This window comes from Opisthorchis viverrini, assembly GCF_000715545.1.
Source record: "Opisthorchis viverrini unplaced genomic scaffold opera_v5_643, whole genome shotgun sequence".
Lineage (NCBI taxonomy): Eukaryota > Metazoa > Platyhelminthes > Trematoda > Opisthorchiida > Opisthorchiidae > Opisthorchis > Opisthorchis viverrini.
In genome coordinates this window covers 148-13173 of record NW_008752312.1, presented here as the reverse complement: position 1 = coordinate 13173, position 13026 = coordinate 148, and the positions used below count along the sequence as shown (strand labels likewise).

General features: G+C 45.6%; 1 protein-coding gene across 1 annotated transcript in view; it reads left to right on the top strand.

Annotated features, from left to right (window-relative positions):
• The window catches only part of T265_11918 (hypothetical protein), a gene marked incomplete at both ends in the record, with an annotated part of 38720 nt that extends 31645 nt beyond the window's left edge, over positions 1-7075 (top strand). Inside the window, one exon of the mRNA XM_009178743.1 lies at positions 5812-7075. Within this exon, the coding sequence (XP_009177007.1) occupies positions 5812-6585 (774 nt within the window). The remainder of the gene's footprint in view (positions 1-5811) is intronic.
• Positions 7076-13026: the final 5951 nt, after the last annotated feature.

The following is a 13026-nucleotide window of genomic DNA, read 5'->3' as shown; positions in this document are numbered from 1 at the left end:
TTCACTACAGGAGTCAAACTAACACCTCTGTGGTAGCTACATTCACTGCGAGTACCCTTTTTGGAAATGGGCACCAAGATCGATTCACCCCATTTGTCTGGGACGGTCTCTTTATCCCAGGTAGACCCAAATAGGCTAGACAGACACTGGCTGAGAAGTCCACCGCCATCCATGAAAAGAGCAGGTGGAAGGTCGTCAGGAGCACGATGATGATTGAATAGGGAAATACACTCGGACACTTCTGAGACTGAGGACGGCCCCATATTCATAGTCCAGGAATCTGGATCAGAGGTAACGGGTGACCAGCTGAATCGTTGTGCCCAGCGGTCCAAACGTTCTGCTTTGATACATATCAGGGAGCCATTTTGGTCCTTGATTATTTAGCTGATATGAGGTTTCTGACGGCCATTCGAACGACTCAAGTGGGACAGCTTGCGGACATTTCCAGCATTCTTTGAATCTTTCATTTCTTCAGCCTTTCGGGTCTACCAAGCTTTTCGGTTTGCACGGATACTCAGTTTCACCTGGCGTCGGGTGGAGTTGTGATTTCGGCTAGGAGGGATCTGTCATCGGATCTCCAGCAAAGTCACGGTCCAATCATAGATCCAATGTTTGGATGAGGTTGGCTGGGTTGTGCCGCAAACAGACGTCCGAAAGGCGTTCGACGAGCTGGTTCTGATAATTTCGTTTGACTTCAGGTTCCGCTAGCATCTCAATGGCTAAGCGAGGGGTGCGCGTTTTGTGTAGACTTGAAAAGCGCAATGAAAAGCAGCAGCATGCAAATGCATGGTCCGAGTCCACGCCGGTGTTCCAGAAGGAGCGGCGGATGGTGATCGACTCTCCCCACAGATAACTGACGAACGAAGCGCACAGAGGCGACCATCAACGGGTATCCAATCAAGCAGAGACGCTTCCGCTCGTTCGCACAATACAATACCAACGCCAGTATATCCAGGTACAGCGTCCTCTGCATCACAAAGGGTGCACAGCCGGAACCTGGAAGAGCGCGAGGGGGAAGTCAGTCCGATCACAGTACTTGCGTCCTGCGTCCGCGTTTCTGACAGGCAACAGACATCAATGTAGATGGAATTCGGCGTGCGGGCAAGAGCCACCTGTTGGCCTGCTTACTTCAGTATGCGAACATTAAAGGCGGCTAAGCAGACAGGCTTTCGGGGTTTAAAAACGGACTTCAAACTGTTTAAGGTTGTGGCTGAACTCGGACGTACAAAAGCTGCTTTTGTGTGTGACACACTGCGAGCAAAAATGTTAGACCTAATGCTGGGACCTTCGGAGAAAATATTCAAATTTGAGTGGAGGAGGGTGGAAGACGAAAGACGTAGAGGTGTACGAAGGGAGGCGTTGGTAATGGCTTGTTTTCGCTTACCCGCCCTCCTGTATGCAGCTAGTAAGGCGACTCGGCTGGTGACAGCACGCGACGGCCGACATAACATGAGAGTATTGTTACCCGTAAGTGTCATGGTTGTAGGAAGGCTGGGATGCTGTCAGGGCGCCCACACATAGACAGGGGGACGAGTGGTGTCCTCCACCTAAGTCTTTGGCTCAATAGCCTAACAGCAAGGCGCGGTGTTAGGCCGGAAATGCAAGTTTATTTCCATTTCTACGGAACAAGTCGCCACACATGTTCCAACCCCCAACGTGGTAGGCCAGAAGATTGTTCGTCAGAACTTTACCAAGTGACCAACCTGATATGAGAGACTGAGTGTTGCGCGGACACCCCGAAATATAGTCCAATGGGTCGCTGAGGTACACAAAGCAGCCACATCACGACAAGGTGGCAAGTGTAACTGCAACTTGGCAGTTGGTTTGACAATTATATTGTTTCTTCCCAGAGAAAAGATCTCGTTTGTCTCCACCTTTTTCAGATTTTTTTGATTAAAGTGTATGGGGATGATGATCCGGTGCAGTAGTCTCCAACAAATACGTTCTTTCAGAACCACTTGTTTCATTGCTTGCTGTTGAATATCTGGGTGATCCAAGAAGTTTCACCCGGAATGCCCTTTCTAGTTGATTTCCAACTATTTCCTCAAACGCTAGAATAGTGTTTTTATAAGAAATTCCAGTTGTTCGTAAATCACCGCTCAGCAATCTCAAGCTATTCCCTCCATGAATTATAGTAGTTTTTTGCAATATCGGCCAACGCTATTCATGTGTGTAGAAGAAAAAGTACTTCGATATCGATCCAACTAAATATTGAGGTGACCCTAATGCCGTATACTAAGTCATTTATCCACTGTTTTGTAAAAATGAATGATTCCTTGGAAGTCAATTACTGTGTGAATAGCTTACCCTGACGGTACTGGAGCTGTTCAATGACTATGCGTTTCACCAACTCAATTTATCTGCCGTCCGGAGGAGACTGGACATTACCGTGATGCGACGGTTTGTACACCTCTATAACCCATTGAGCTACACGTGGGGCGGAAGGGGGGGGTCCGTGCTTCACTCGCCCTCCAGCTTGGGGGCTGGAACACGTGTGGCGACTTATTCTATGAAAATGGTAGTGCACCCGAATTTTCCGCCAATCATCTGCATTCAGGCTTTTTAGCCTTCGGTTGATGACCCTAATCATCCTCCTGTCCAAGTGTGGGCGCCTTCACGGTATCTCAGTCCACGCACAGCCATCGGTCAACGTGTGGTGCCATCAGCCGGATCTTTGTACTTGCTGCATACAGCAGAGCGAGTAGGCGTTATCAGGCTTCTGATGACGCCTCCATCCTTTCTCCTTCACATACTTTTTCTTCCCCCTTCTTCACCTCATTACTAACTCTCTGTAAGCCCATCAAATAAGACTAATGTGGTATAGGTAATCTCTCAGCTCAGTTCTCGGTCTGAACCTTCCAAGCTAGCGTTCTCATCAAAACAACCATCAGCAGTGCACAATGTGTATTAAATGCCCGAAATCAAGTCACAAACGTTGTGTTTAAAGTGCAACAGGCAGCAACATTCTGGAAATTCCGACGCCTTCTGGACGCGCCAGTAGCAACCAGCATTCAGCAGATACTGAATAATGGATCGGCTGTTGGGTTTACACTTCCGGCCAGTCAGAGCTCGCCGTGATGCTGGACCAGCAAGCAGTCCGATCTTATGGCCCTTCTTGGCTTCCGTACCGGCGCATTACTGCAAACGGTAAAAGGGTTTTGGTGCGTGGTTCATTCTGACATCTTCCTCTTTATCAGGAAGGTCAGGTTCTTGAAAGTAACCCCAGAACTGCCGGAACCTACTGAGACCATAAAACCAACAAGATCTCAATAGGAAAGCCGGCAGGCATCCAGGCCAGTCAATCATTCAATCAATTTAGCAAAAGCTGATGAGTCTTCATGTACGCCACAGAAGAATGACCGAATGTGATCGGCATTCAGGCATTGTATGGAAGCAGGATTGATGTTGAGTGACAGCCTGGATCAATGCCAGAAATTGCCCTATAAATAGCGCGGGGCCGTTGTAACTTTTGCACTCGCTTGTTCGGAATATAGCTGTTGTTCCCTTCTATGAGTCTTTTCCGGCACTAGGCACTGGATTGGTGTCAGTAGCGGATACAACAGATTGGCGAGTCAGCAGATATAACACCTTTGATGTTTAATGACGTGGTTTCCAAGTTGGGGGTTCAATCGCAGCTCCTTCAATGGCTCGCAGGTTCCGTGTGTCAAGCGTCGAGTTGGTAAACATCCTCGGGCCGGGTCTTCAATGGAGCAGTTGCATTTCCTGCATTGGTACCGAGATCAAAAGTAAGACGGCCACGCAATGAAGGACTGTTCAAACCAGGTTTGGGTTGTTGCAGTATAGCCCATGCAGTATTGAATCTCGAACCGAACTCAAAACCAGTTTTCGTGCCCAAACGTCCACTTCCATACGCAGTAGTTGGGGGTTATTTACAGTTGAAAGCTCCGTGGCCTGTATTGTGTGGCAGGGTTTTTCGGTGCGATCTGTTTTCGCCAGCTGTCCACAGATCGTGTCTAGTCAAAATAGATTTCTTACACTTATGACTATTTTAGCTGTGCTTTACTTTTCGAGAGAAACGGTTGCTGGGCGACGCAAAAGCCCCTACCCTATACCTGTTAGTAGATATCTAGCTATTAGTGTGCCCCTAATAAATCGCCCTTGTTCCATCGCATTCAGTGTCCCTTAAATAGGAGATGAGCTGCGATTTATAATGAACAGTATATGGATCCGGCATCGTTTGAATCCTTGCATCCACTGCCCTAGCTCAATCCTTCCAGAGATCGAATTTGACTTATTGCAGTACTGTTTAGATTCATTTGATGCCAGTAGTTTCACAGTTCCCGTGCTATTTTATACTACGTCTGAGCCCGTTAACCTCTGGTACCTGAAGCTGATAACAGGAAATCATCAGATTTAGAAAAGCGTAGGGGTCCTAGGTGTTAAAACGTCTTGTGTGACTAACTGTTTCAGTTTCGTAATCGGTAGTAGTAGGAAGGGATAGCCACAGGACAAAGAATGAATGAAAGCTCCTCTTTGAATATCGTGCACATCTGTGTGATCTTATTAAAATAGAATTATCGCTGAAAGGGTTCTTTGATAGGAAGAGAATGCTGCGTATGTTATTTGTCTTGGTGCTGGGCCGAATAACCTGGACAGAAATCCTCACTCAAACACTTGCTAGGTGGTTCCAAATGGACCCGATCATCCCACTGTTTACAAGGGTATTTATCCCTTGCAAACGGTGTACTTGAACGCTGCTTGAGCACGTTGCAATATTTCGTTGTCCAGCGATCGGCAGGCCACCAACAACGAAGGTTCATGCTTCTTTCACCATTGAACTATTGCTCAGCATCTGCTCATCCAGTCTATGTAGTATTAGGAATATAAATGCACCCAGGCAAGCTCTACCACTGTTGGTCTCGTCGTAGACGGTACATCCGTAACTGATTGGATCACGTGCATGTAGGTTGTTTAAGTTTACGGGTATCCTGACGACGGACATGAGCTGTCTCGCGGATGATCCTCCAAACGAGTATCACTTTCCTTAACTCCTTGAGGTAGGTAACCTGAACATGCAGCACTTCCTCCCGGCTGTGCTCTTCAGTAACCGGTCTCCAGCTGAACCCCGATAATAGAGTTGCTGTTCGATTTTGTAGAATTGCAGTAATCTTCTATCCCCTCTCGCACCACAGTTCACAAGTGACTAGATGGTTCGCTTTGAATTTCGTCTCTCACGCACACTAAAGTTACAGAATAATCATGTTTATAGACATATGGTTATCTAAAATGGATGTCTGCTTTGTCTACCGTCAAATCATTTCAGCTACCAGAGCTGTCTGCCAGATAGTTTCGATAGGACCCAATGCACATCCATCTCTCATCAACAATCCAGTTGAGTTCACCCAAAGATTTTGAGTTACGGATGAAGGAGAGGCCCAATAACATCATTCACTTGGTCCTGCCTAACACGCAACCTGACAGTAATACGAGTGCTGCCACTGTTCCCACTATTTATTATGATTGTTGTTGTCAATATCGATCAGTGAAGGGAATGAAGTAAGTAATAATGATGACAACAACGTCAAGAGAGGCCACTTCGAGACGTGGGGATTCGATCTCATCTGTGAAATGTCGTACGATAAAGTATGGCTGACATCCACTAGGTTGTCGGTTGCCCAGTGTACTGGCCTCCTTAGAATGGTTCGTCTTTGGTGATTTCTGCAGTTCCTCGGTGAAACTAGTGATTATGACCTTTACTCGGGTACAGTCCCTAGTTCGTTCGCCAATTTACTGTCTTCAGCCCTCATCACAGTGGCATGCATATCATCGGGTGTTATTTGTTGTTTTCAGAGTTGGGAAGAATACGACCGGGCGCTAATCATCAAACGGTTCTTGTTCGAAATGCTTGATGCCTACGGATGTTTGGCCTACCTTGGTTTTGTTCTGTCTGACAGTGAAGCACTCAGGTCTCTTCTACTCACAATGCTTCTGACGGACAGCCTGCGTCGTTTTGTCATCGAATCTCTAATACCACTGATAATATATCAGTTCCGTATGTGGCATGAAAAACGTTTGGCAGCGAAAGAAAAACGTGCGGCAGATTGTGACACGCTCCCCATCCCCGCTATTGATTGGTCAAATTATAAACGTGAATTATGCGCGGAATCCTACGAACCATTTGATGACTATCTCGAAATGGTTCTCCAGCATGGATATTTAGTTCTTTTCGCCTATGTCTGCCCTTTGCTTGGTGCTCCGATCGCCCTTGTTTCCACTTTTTTCGAGGCACATTCCGATGCGTTTAAAATGTTACGGGTTACCAGACGTCCGCGGCCTCGTTTATTGATTCGTGGCAGTTTCACTTGGCTCGTACTTCTGGGAGCGCAAGCTTGGTTGTCGATCCTGACAAATGTTGGACTGTTTGTATCGTTTTTACACACTCATTTGACCGAATCCGATACTGATTTCAGCTTGTTATTCTTGATTTTGGAGCATGGGCTGTTTGTCGTTGCTATATGCATTCACCTTTTCGTCCAAGACGTTCCTTCTGTTGTTCGGGATGCTCGACATTCCCGTGAGTTCCGAAGAGTGAACGTGTTCTCAACGGTATCGAATACCACTTGAATCTTTACCTGTGAGTAAATTTACCATCGCTACCCGTTCCTTTTAATATCACTTCTTATTTCAACTCCCACCTCTTTGTTTTTACCACAGTTTTCTTTAGATACTAATTCTTACTTTACTGAGTTGATTTGAGTTACACAACTAGTCTTTCTCAGAAAGCTCGGTCGCCCTTATTTTCCCATGTTGTGATTTTTACTATAGAGGTTGTCAGTCAGCCGTGAGATTTTTGCAGGCGATTGCTGTACATTTTTAATGACTTTATCGTCTGAACTACCTTCGAGCGCCAACTTGGGATTTCTCATTATTCTTCGTCATCAATCTGTTTACCATATTCCTAACTTTACCCACCACACACCTAGGTTTAGTGCATCACTTGTTGAAATCCTGCACCACCCTTGTAGTAAAGGATGGGGATCACTAAATAAAAAACTAATTTCTACCAGCTTTGACGCCTCGTGAATCATAGCTTTTATTAGTAAATGAGAAATCGGATCGTGCGGGTCTAGCCATGGGAAATCGACAGCCAAGTGCAAGACCGCTCCTGGTCAAGAATAAGCGCTTTCTCGTAGAACCACAATCGCTACCTCCTTTCTTTTTAGACACAGAAGCACCAACACACGAAGTCCTAACGGAATTACAGAATCGGAAAAGCTTGAATTTTGCATCCTGGATGAATCGCATCCACAGAGTCCTGAAACAACAACTCAAAATCCCACTGGGACGGTAGTTATCTTTCCTGCGCTCCAGCTTGTCACCGGTGTTGAGTTCAATGCGGAAGGAAGCGGATATGAAGGAAAAGTAAACTGAATTGCGCGGCAAATGTACTCTCAAAGTCTGCAACGGAAGGTTCAGCTATTATTTCCTGGTATTTTTTGCTCCGCAATAATCTGATATCTTGTCTTCCTACTCTTTTGAATTTCAATGATTTGTGTATCTCAAAATCTTTCCAATATCTCGTATAAGTGAAGTACAGCTATTCTGATGCGTAAATCTGTTTCACTAGAACATTACGACTTCCAGAGTGATGAGAGTTCCCCAAAAACGTACTACGCAAGAGCAAAGTTCTTTCTCCTCTGTAGATGTTACTGCTCAGTATTTTTAGTGAAGAGCTGTCCTGTTAAGGGGATGTTCCTTGGTTGGATCAATAGTCCGATTAGGATGTTTACATTCCACATAATTGAAATGAAAAATATGGAAGTGGATAACACGTTGAGGCAGTTTTCCACTGCTATCTGGTCCTTTATTCTGCTTATTCCCATCACCATGGGCCAGCAGTCACGCCACACAACAGGTAAATCAAAGTTACGGTCTTTGGGCCATATAAAGTGGGTAAAATATATAACTTCACTAACTTTTTCAACCCGAGTTACTCTACTTTCTCTTATAGTTCCGCGTCATCGTCTTTGTCTAGCTAAAGCTGCCGGACAGTCATTGTGGCTGTTTTCAGTCTTTAATCGAAAACGACTTCCGTGGCTCTGTCACTGAATCTCTGTGGTTTAAGAAATGGCCAGATAGTCAGAATAAATGCTTTTAATTACCCTGAGTTCGCTGCATCAATCACTCTGTTGTTGTGAATGCGGCTCGCGAGATACCGACACTTTGAAGCGGCCGCATGAGTTCACACTACACCTGAAAGCAAATATAATTTGACTATGTGGCGTACTTCGTTTTGTCCGGTCAGTTATCTGAAAATCACGTTGCAATCGCGCTGTAACTAGGTGGCCGCAATAAGCCTATGTGGCTCCTCAGCCACACCAGAACAGTATGCCAAAGGAGTACATGGGAGTGTAGTGTAGTATAAATTTGATGTGATTAAGTTGGACGTACTACTACTATCGGATAATATACTGACAGATTACCCATTTCGGCTCTACTACACATGCGTCATCTAATTACGGTCAATTACCCATTCGTTTGCGAATACGGTTCTCCCTCAACAAGGAAAGGCCTGCAGGCGATACTAGTTTGTTCTTCCTATAAGGAGCAAATCCTATCTCGAAAAGTGAGAAGTATGTAGTAACTCCCCTCTTCTACACGTGGCTAACAAAAAGTCCGATGTTTGAGTGTCTTCAGTGACAGAGGGCAGGGTTTGATGAGCTTATTCACTTCAAGCTTGGTTTATGCTCAAACGTTCAATGAACACAAATGACTGGAACTGAGGCAAACTGGTGCATCAGCTATATTTGCTGGATATTTGTGTTCTGGGTCGGGGACTTGCTAGCTAGACTCCAGTTAGAACCAAATGGTATGAGCTTGAGATAGCTCAGTTGTTTGGAGCGCGAATTTACTGATCGGAAGGTTTGTGATTCGAGCCCAACTTCTGCATCCCGACTGCTCTTGTCTAGGCTCGAGAAACCTGGCCGTATCTCAGCCCCCGGGCTTCCTTCAGGTGCCATGGCAGCTAGGCACCGAAAGGGTGCTACAGCTGAACGATTATTAATATTCGCCGAATGGTATATTATAACTGCACGACAACGTCGTAAATATTTGGGACTGGATAAATGAGTTATCATGTTTTGCTGTGCGTTGTTGTCTAGCTTCTGTAACTGCAGAAGCACCGACGGGTTCCTATTGGTTGTTGATCTTTTCTTGGAGCTTTGCAATTGAATTGCCAACACCTAGTTACGAGGGGACATATTGGTGCGCATTTCGATGTCGTATTTTGCGGTAACGAATTGTGCTTGTGACAGTCACCCTGCCAGGCAGATCCCATCTGTCACTTTTACCGCGCACTTGAATAAGTCTTTACGCCTAAACTAACGAGCACTCACGTCGATGATAATCCCAAAGGCAGCGTTACTGAATATTCAAACGGGACAAAAAATATGAGGGAGTGTCAAAATACGCCGCGCTGTCCTACACAGGATACACTAAGGTCGTGCAAACAAGCCGGACAAACAGTATTACAGATGCTTTGTGCAAGTAGCTGAGGCAGAAAAGTCAATATTGCACTATCATAGCAACAGAGATCAGGACTAGAGGTGTAAGAATGCTAGATTTTCATGAATCCCTCAGTTGGAATAATCTCCCCGTTGTGTTACAAAGACCGTACACCCAGCCGGGATAGCTGTCAGAACACTATTCCAACTTCGACTGTGACATGTGCCTTTGTCTTCTCCGCCGTCAGGTAACCACACCAAAATCCCACCTTTCTTGTTTACGTCAGCAGCATGCACAACTGATAGTGTCAGGATACATAATCTAACAGGTATAATCTCAAACCAAGGCGCCGGCTTAACCAAGCAATGAACAAAGAAAATAGAAGTACTTGGTTCGCAAAGGATACCGCATTCACCTATGCCATTGTGGTGTAACATGAACTAAACGAGGGTCAATGCAGATTTGACGGACATTCCCTGATGGCAAGATTAGCAATACAGCCACCACCACAGCGGCTGAAACAAGTAAAAAAAATGCAAGTTTCTCCTTCTTGGTTGAATAAATTAATGAATAATGAAGACTAGTTGCAGTATCCTGTTTTCAAGTCAAGCTGTCACTAACAGAAAATCACGTCGAACCAGAAATTGGACCAGAAGTATAATACCTGTATTGTTTGCCCCATTTCATAAAACTAACAACTAGTCATCAAAAGGGTCATGTTAGAACAACTGTATTTATCAGTTTAGGCAAGTGGTAATGGTCAGATGATTCGTTAGTCGAATGTGATTTGCGGTCTGCTTCAGTTGATTCACAACAGTGACTCAGGAATACAAAAGTTACAACTGAGTCTGATGCCTTCATGAGTTGAAGTTTAGAAACGGCTTCAAACAGCCGGAACTCATGGTCATGCGATCAGTTCTGGTCTACGAAAGCGTAATCAGGCAAAGAAATCACGTGGAACGAATGAATTCAGTTTAATCCATTTTTTGCGACAGATAAGTATTTAGGGTATTGTTATTGCCATGCTCAGTTTTTGCACGACCATAACTCGCAAAATGGGCACTAGTGTGACTGAATAATGCAAAATCGAGCGATTCGCTCGTTTATCAGGAGGCATATGGCTGCGTTTCATAGTTTGACACACACATTCGGCGTACGAACGATTACAAGCATAAAAATGCCCAGGGTCTCGACGTCTGTACCAGTATGACAATTGGGCATAATCAGAACGCTCTTGTGGGTTGAACAGTAACTGAGACAACCATTTCGAGCGATGTGCGAGCGAATTCAGTGGCATAATAAACCTGGAAAAGCAACTTTGAAAGTTAACTTATCGAACCTGACTGAGCATTCGACTAACTACACATGCACAATTTGTAAACAAGCTGTTGTCCCAGTGTCCATTGGGACGATCATTTTCACTTAGCCGGAGTGAAGAGTGAGCACTGTCATTAATCTCACGTGCTCCTACTGAATTAGTTCCATAGGCTGTTAATCAACTTTTGAACCTAGTTTTACAGTTGTGCTGCAAAAAGGAATGTGCACCAGCTCCCAATTTAAGCACCACCATTAGCTGACAGTAACTAGAACGTAACGTAGAACACAGTGCTTGATGGTTCTGCATGCTGCACAGATCATTGTGCGATTGAATGATTGAGGAAACAGCTCCATCGTAACTGTTGACCGCACCACAGGAAAAACCATGAAGGTAAAAACCATTCCCTTCCACACCCGTTGAATTCACTTTGCGGCATGAAGAGATCAGTTATAATGTGAGGAGATTCGGAAATTTTCAATTGAGATTTTGTCCTGTAAGTAAAGCCAATCTGTGCTGAAAACCTATGAGGGACCCTACAGCTGCTTCATCCTTATTGGGAATTGTCAGCAGCGCGCATTTCGTGGAACTCCGGGAAGTCGCAAACTACTGGCCGGTTCGAGATTTCCTGGGGTTTTCTTGAGATGCGCTCTGCTGACGATTCTTGGTTTTTCACCACAGGTTGGTTTAACTTACAGAACGAGATCTCTATTAGAAACAATTGGTAGCAAATCCAGCAACATCAATGTTGACACATGTTTCACTGCCGTACTACTACGAAGTTTATCTAATTATATTTAGAGCCTCAGAATGAAGAGTGGATGAGGGAGGGAAGGGACCTGGTGATGGATGGCCTGTCACAAGCATGCCGAGCTGCTACACCTCCAAGCTCTCGATCAGACCATCTAGGAAGGAAGTGGAAGCACGAACGCCACGGACATCGATCAGTTGACGTTTCTTGCAATATCTCTTGACAAGCACAGGCGGGGTCAGAGGGACCCCATCCTGGAAGTTGTACCGAACTAACATCATAACCTCCTTCACACCCTTCTGCTAAGAAATGCGTCACCCATCTCCCGGTTTCCGCAATTTTGGAGGCACAGAGAATAATACTCGTCTCAGTAGACGATGTTTCGGCATGCGTAGCACATGGCTCAACCAACACCATTGATGATTCCGACCGCTTTCCGCGATTGAGGTACCTGCTGCACAAAAATCCCCGTTTTCCGATCAGCTCGTTACTCATCCGTTGACGTCATCCAAAATTAGTAACGCCTCTGAGGTACCGGTGGTCAAAAAATTGAAGAAGGTCATACGCCCAAAAGTATATGAGTAGAGGGACCAGATTACGTTCACAAACCCTGGAGCACACCCCATGGAGCAAATTCGGTCAACAGCGCTGACTGACCGACAAAATCGAACGCACCCTTGAAGTCAAGAAATGCCGAGATTGTGGGTCGACGTACATGTGGTATTGCTCTAACGCCTGACAGAGTGTGAAGACGTGATCGGCGCAGCTTGTACCCGGTCAAAATTCCACTTGATTCTCACGAGTCAGCGTTTCGTGTGCCGCCGTAAGACGACGAGGAATCAGTGACGCCGGAAGCCTCGTTAAAACAGAAGTCAAACTGTGGTTACCACATTCATCCAGAGTACACTTTGCAGATAGGCACTGTTACTAATTCATCCTAGTTGTATAAGACGGTCTTTTTCTCCCAGATAGACAGAAATAAGTTAGACAGGCACTGACCGAGTAATTCACCACCACCCTTGATTTCTGGATCCACCAGCTTCTGGATGGTTAAACCAGATGTGCGCGTTTTCCGTAAACCTGAAAAGCGCAATGAAAAGCAGCATAGCACAAGTGCAAGGTTGGAGTCCACGCTGCTGTTCCAGAAGGAGAAGCAAGCCGTGTTCGACCCTCGCCACCGATAAACAACGGCGATGTGGTCTACTTGGATTCGAGGCTGGTTCGTTGGTGGGCTCCAAGTAGTCAAGCGACTTCTACTCTTCCGAAAATTGGTGCTGCGAGGAAACAGTCTGTGGTCGGTACACAGCTGGAGCGGACGATCTCCGCTGTCCGTGCGTCTCGTGTCCACTCCAAGACGACAACACAACGGGGCCTCAGCAGCGCTTAGTCTACATAAGTCGGCGTTCATTCCAGCACTAAACACAACTATGTCTGAGCTTTTAGCTCGTTGTAAAAGAGCATCGGTGTTGAACACTGATGTCATGCTGTCGATGAT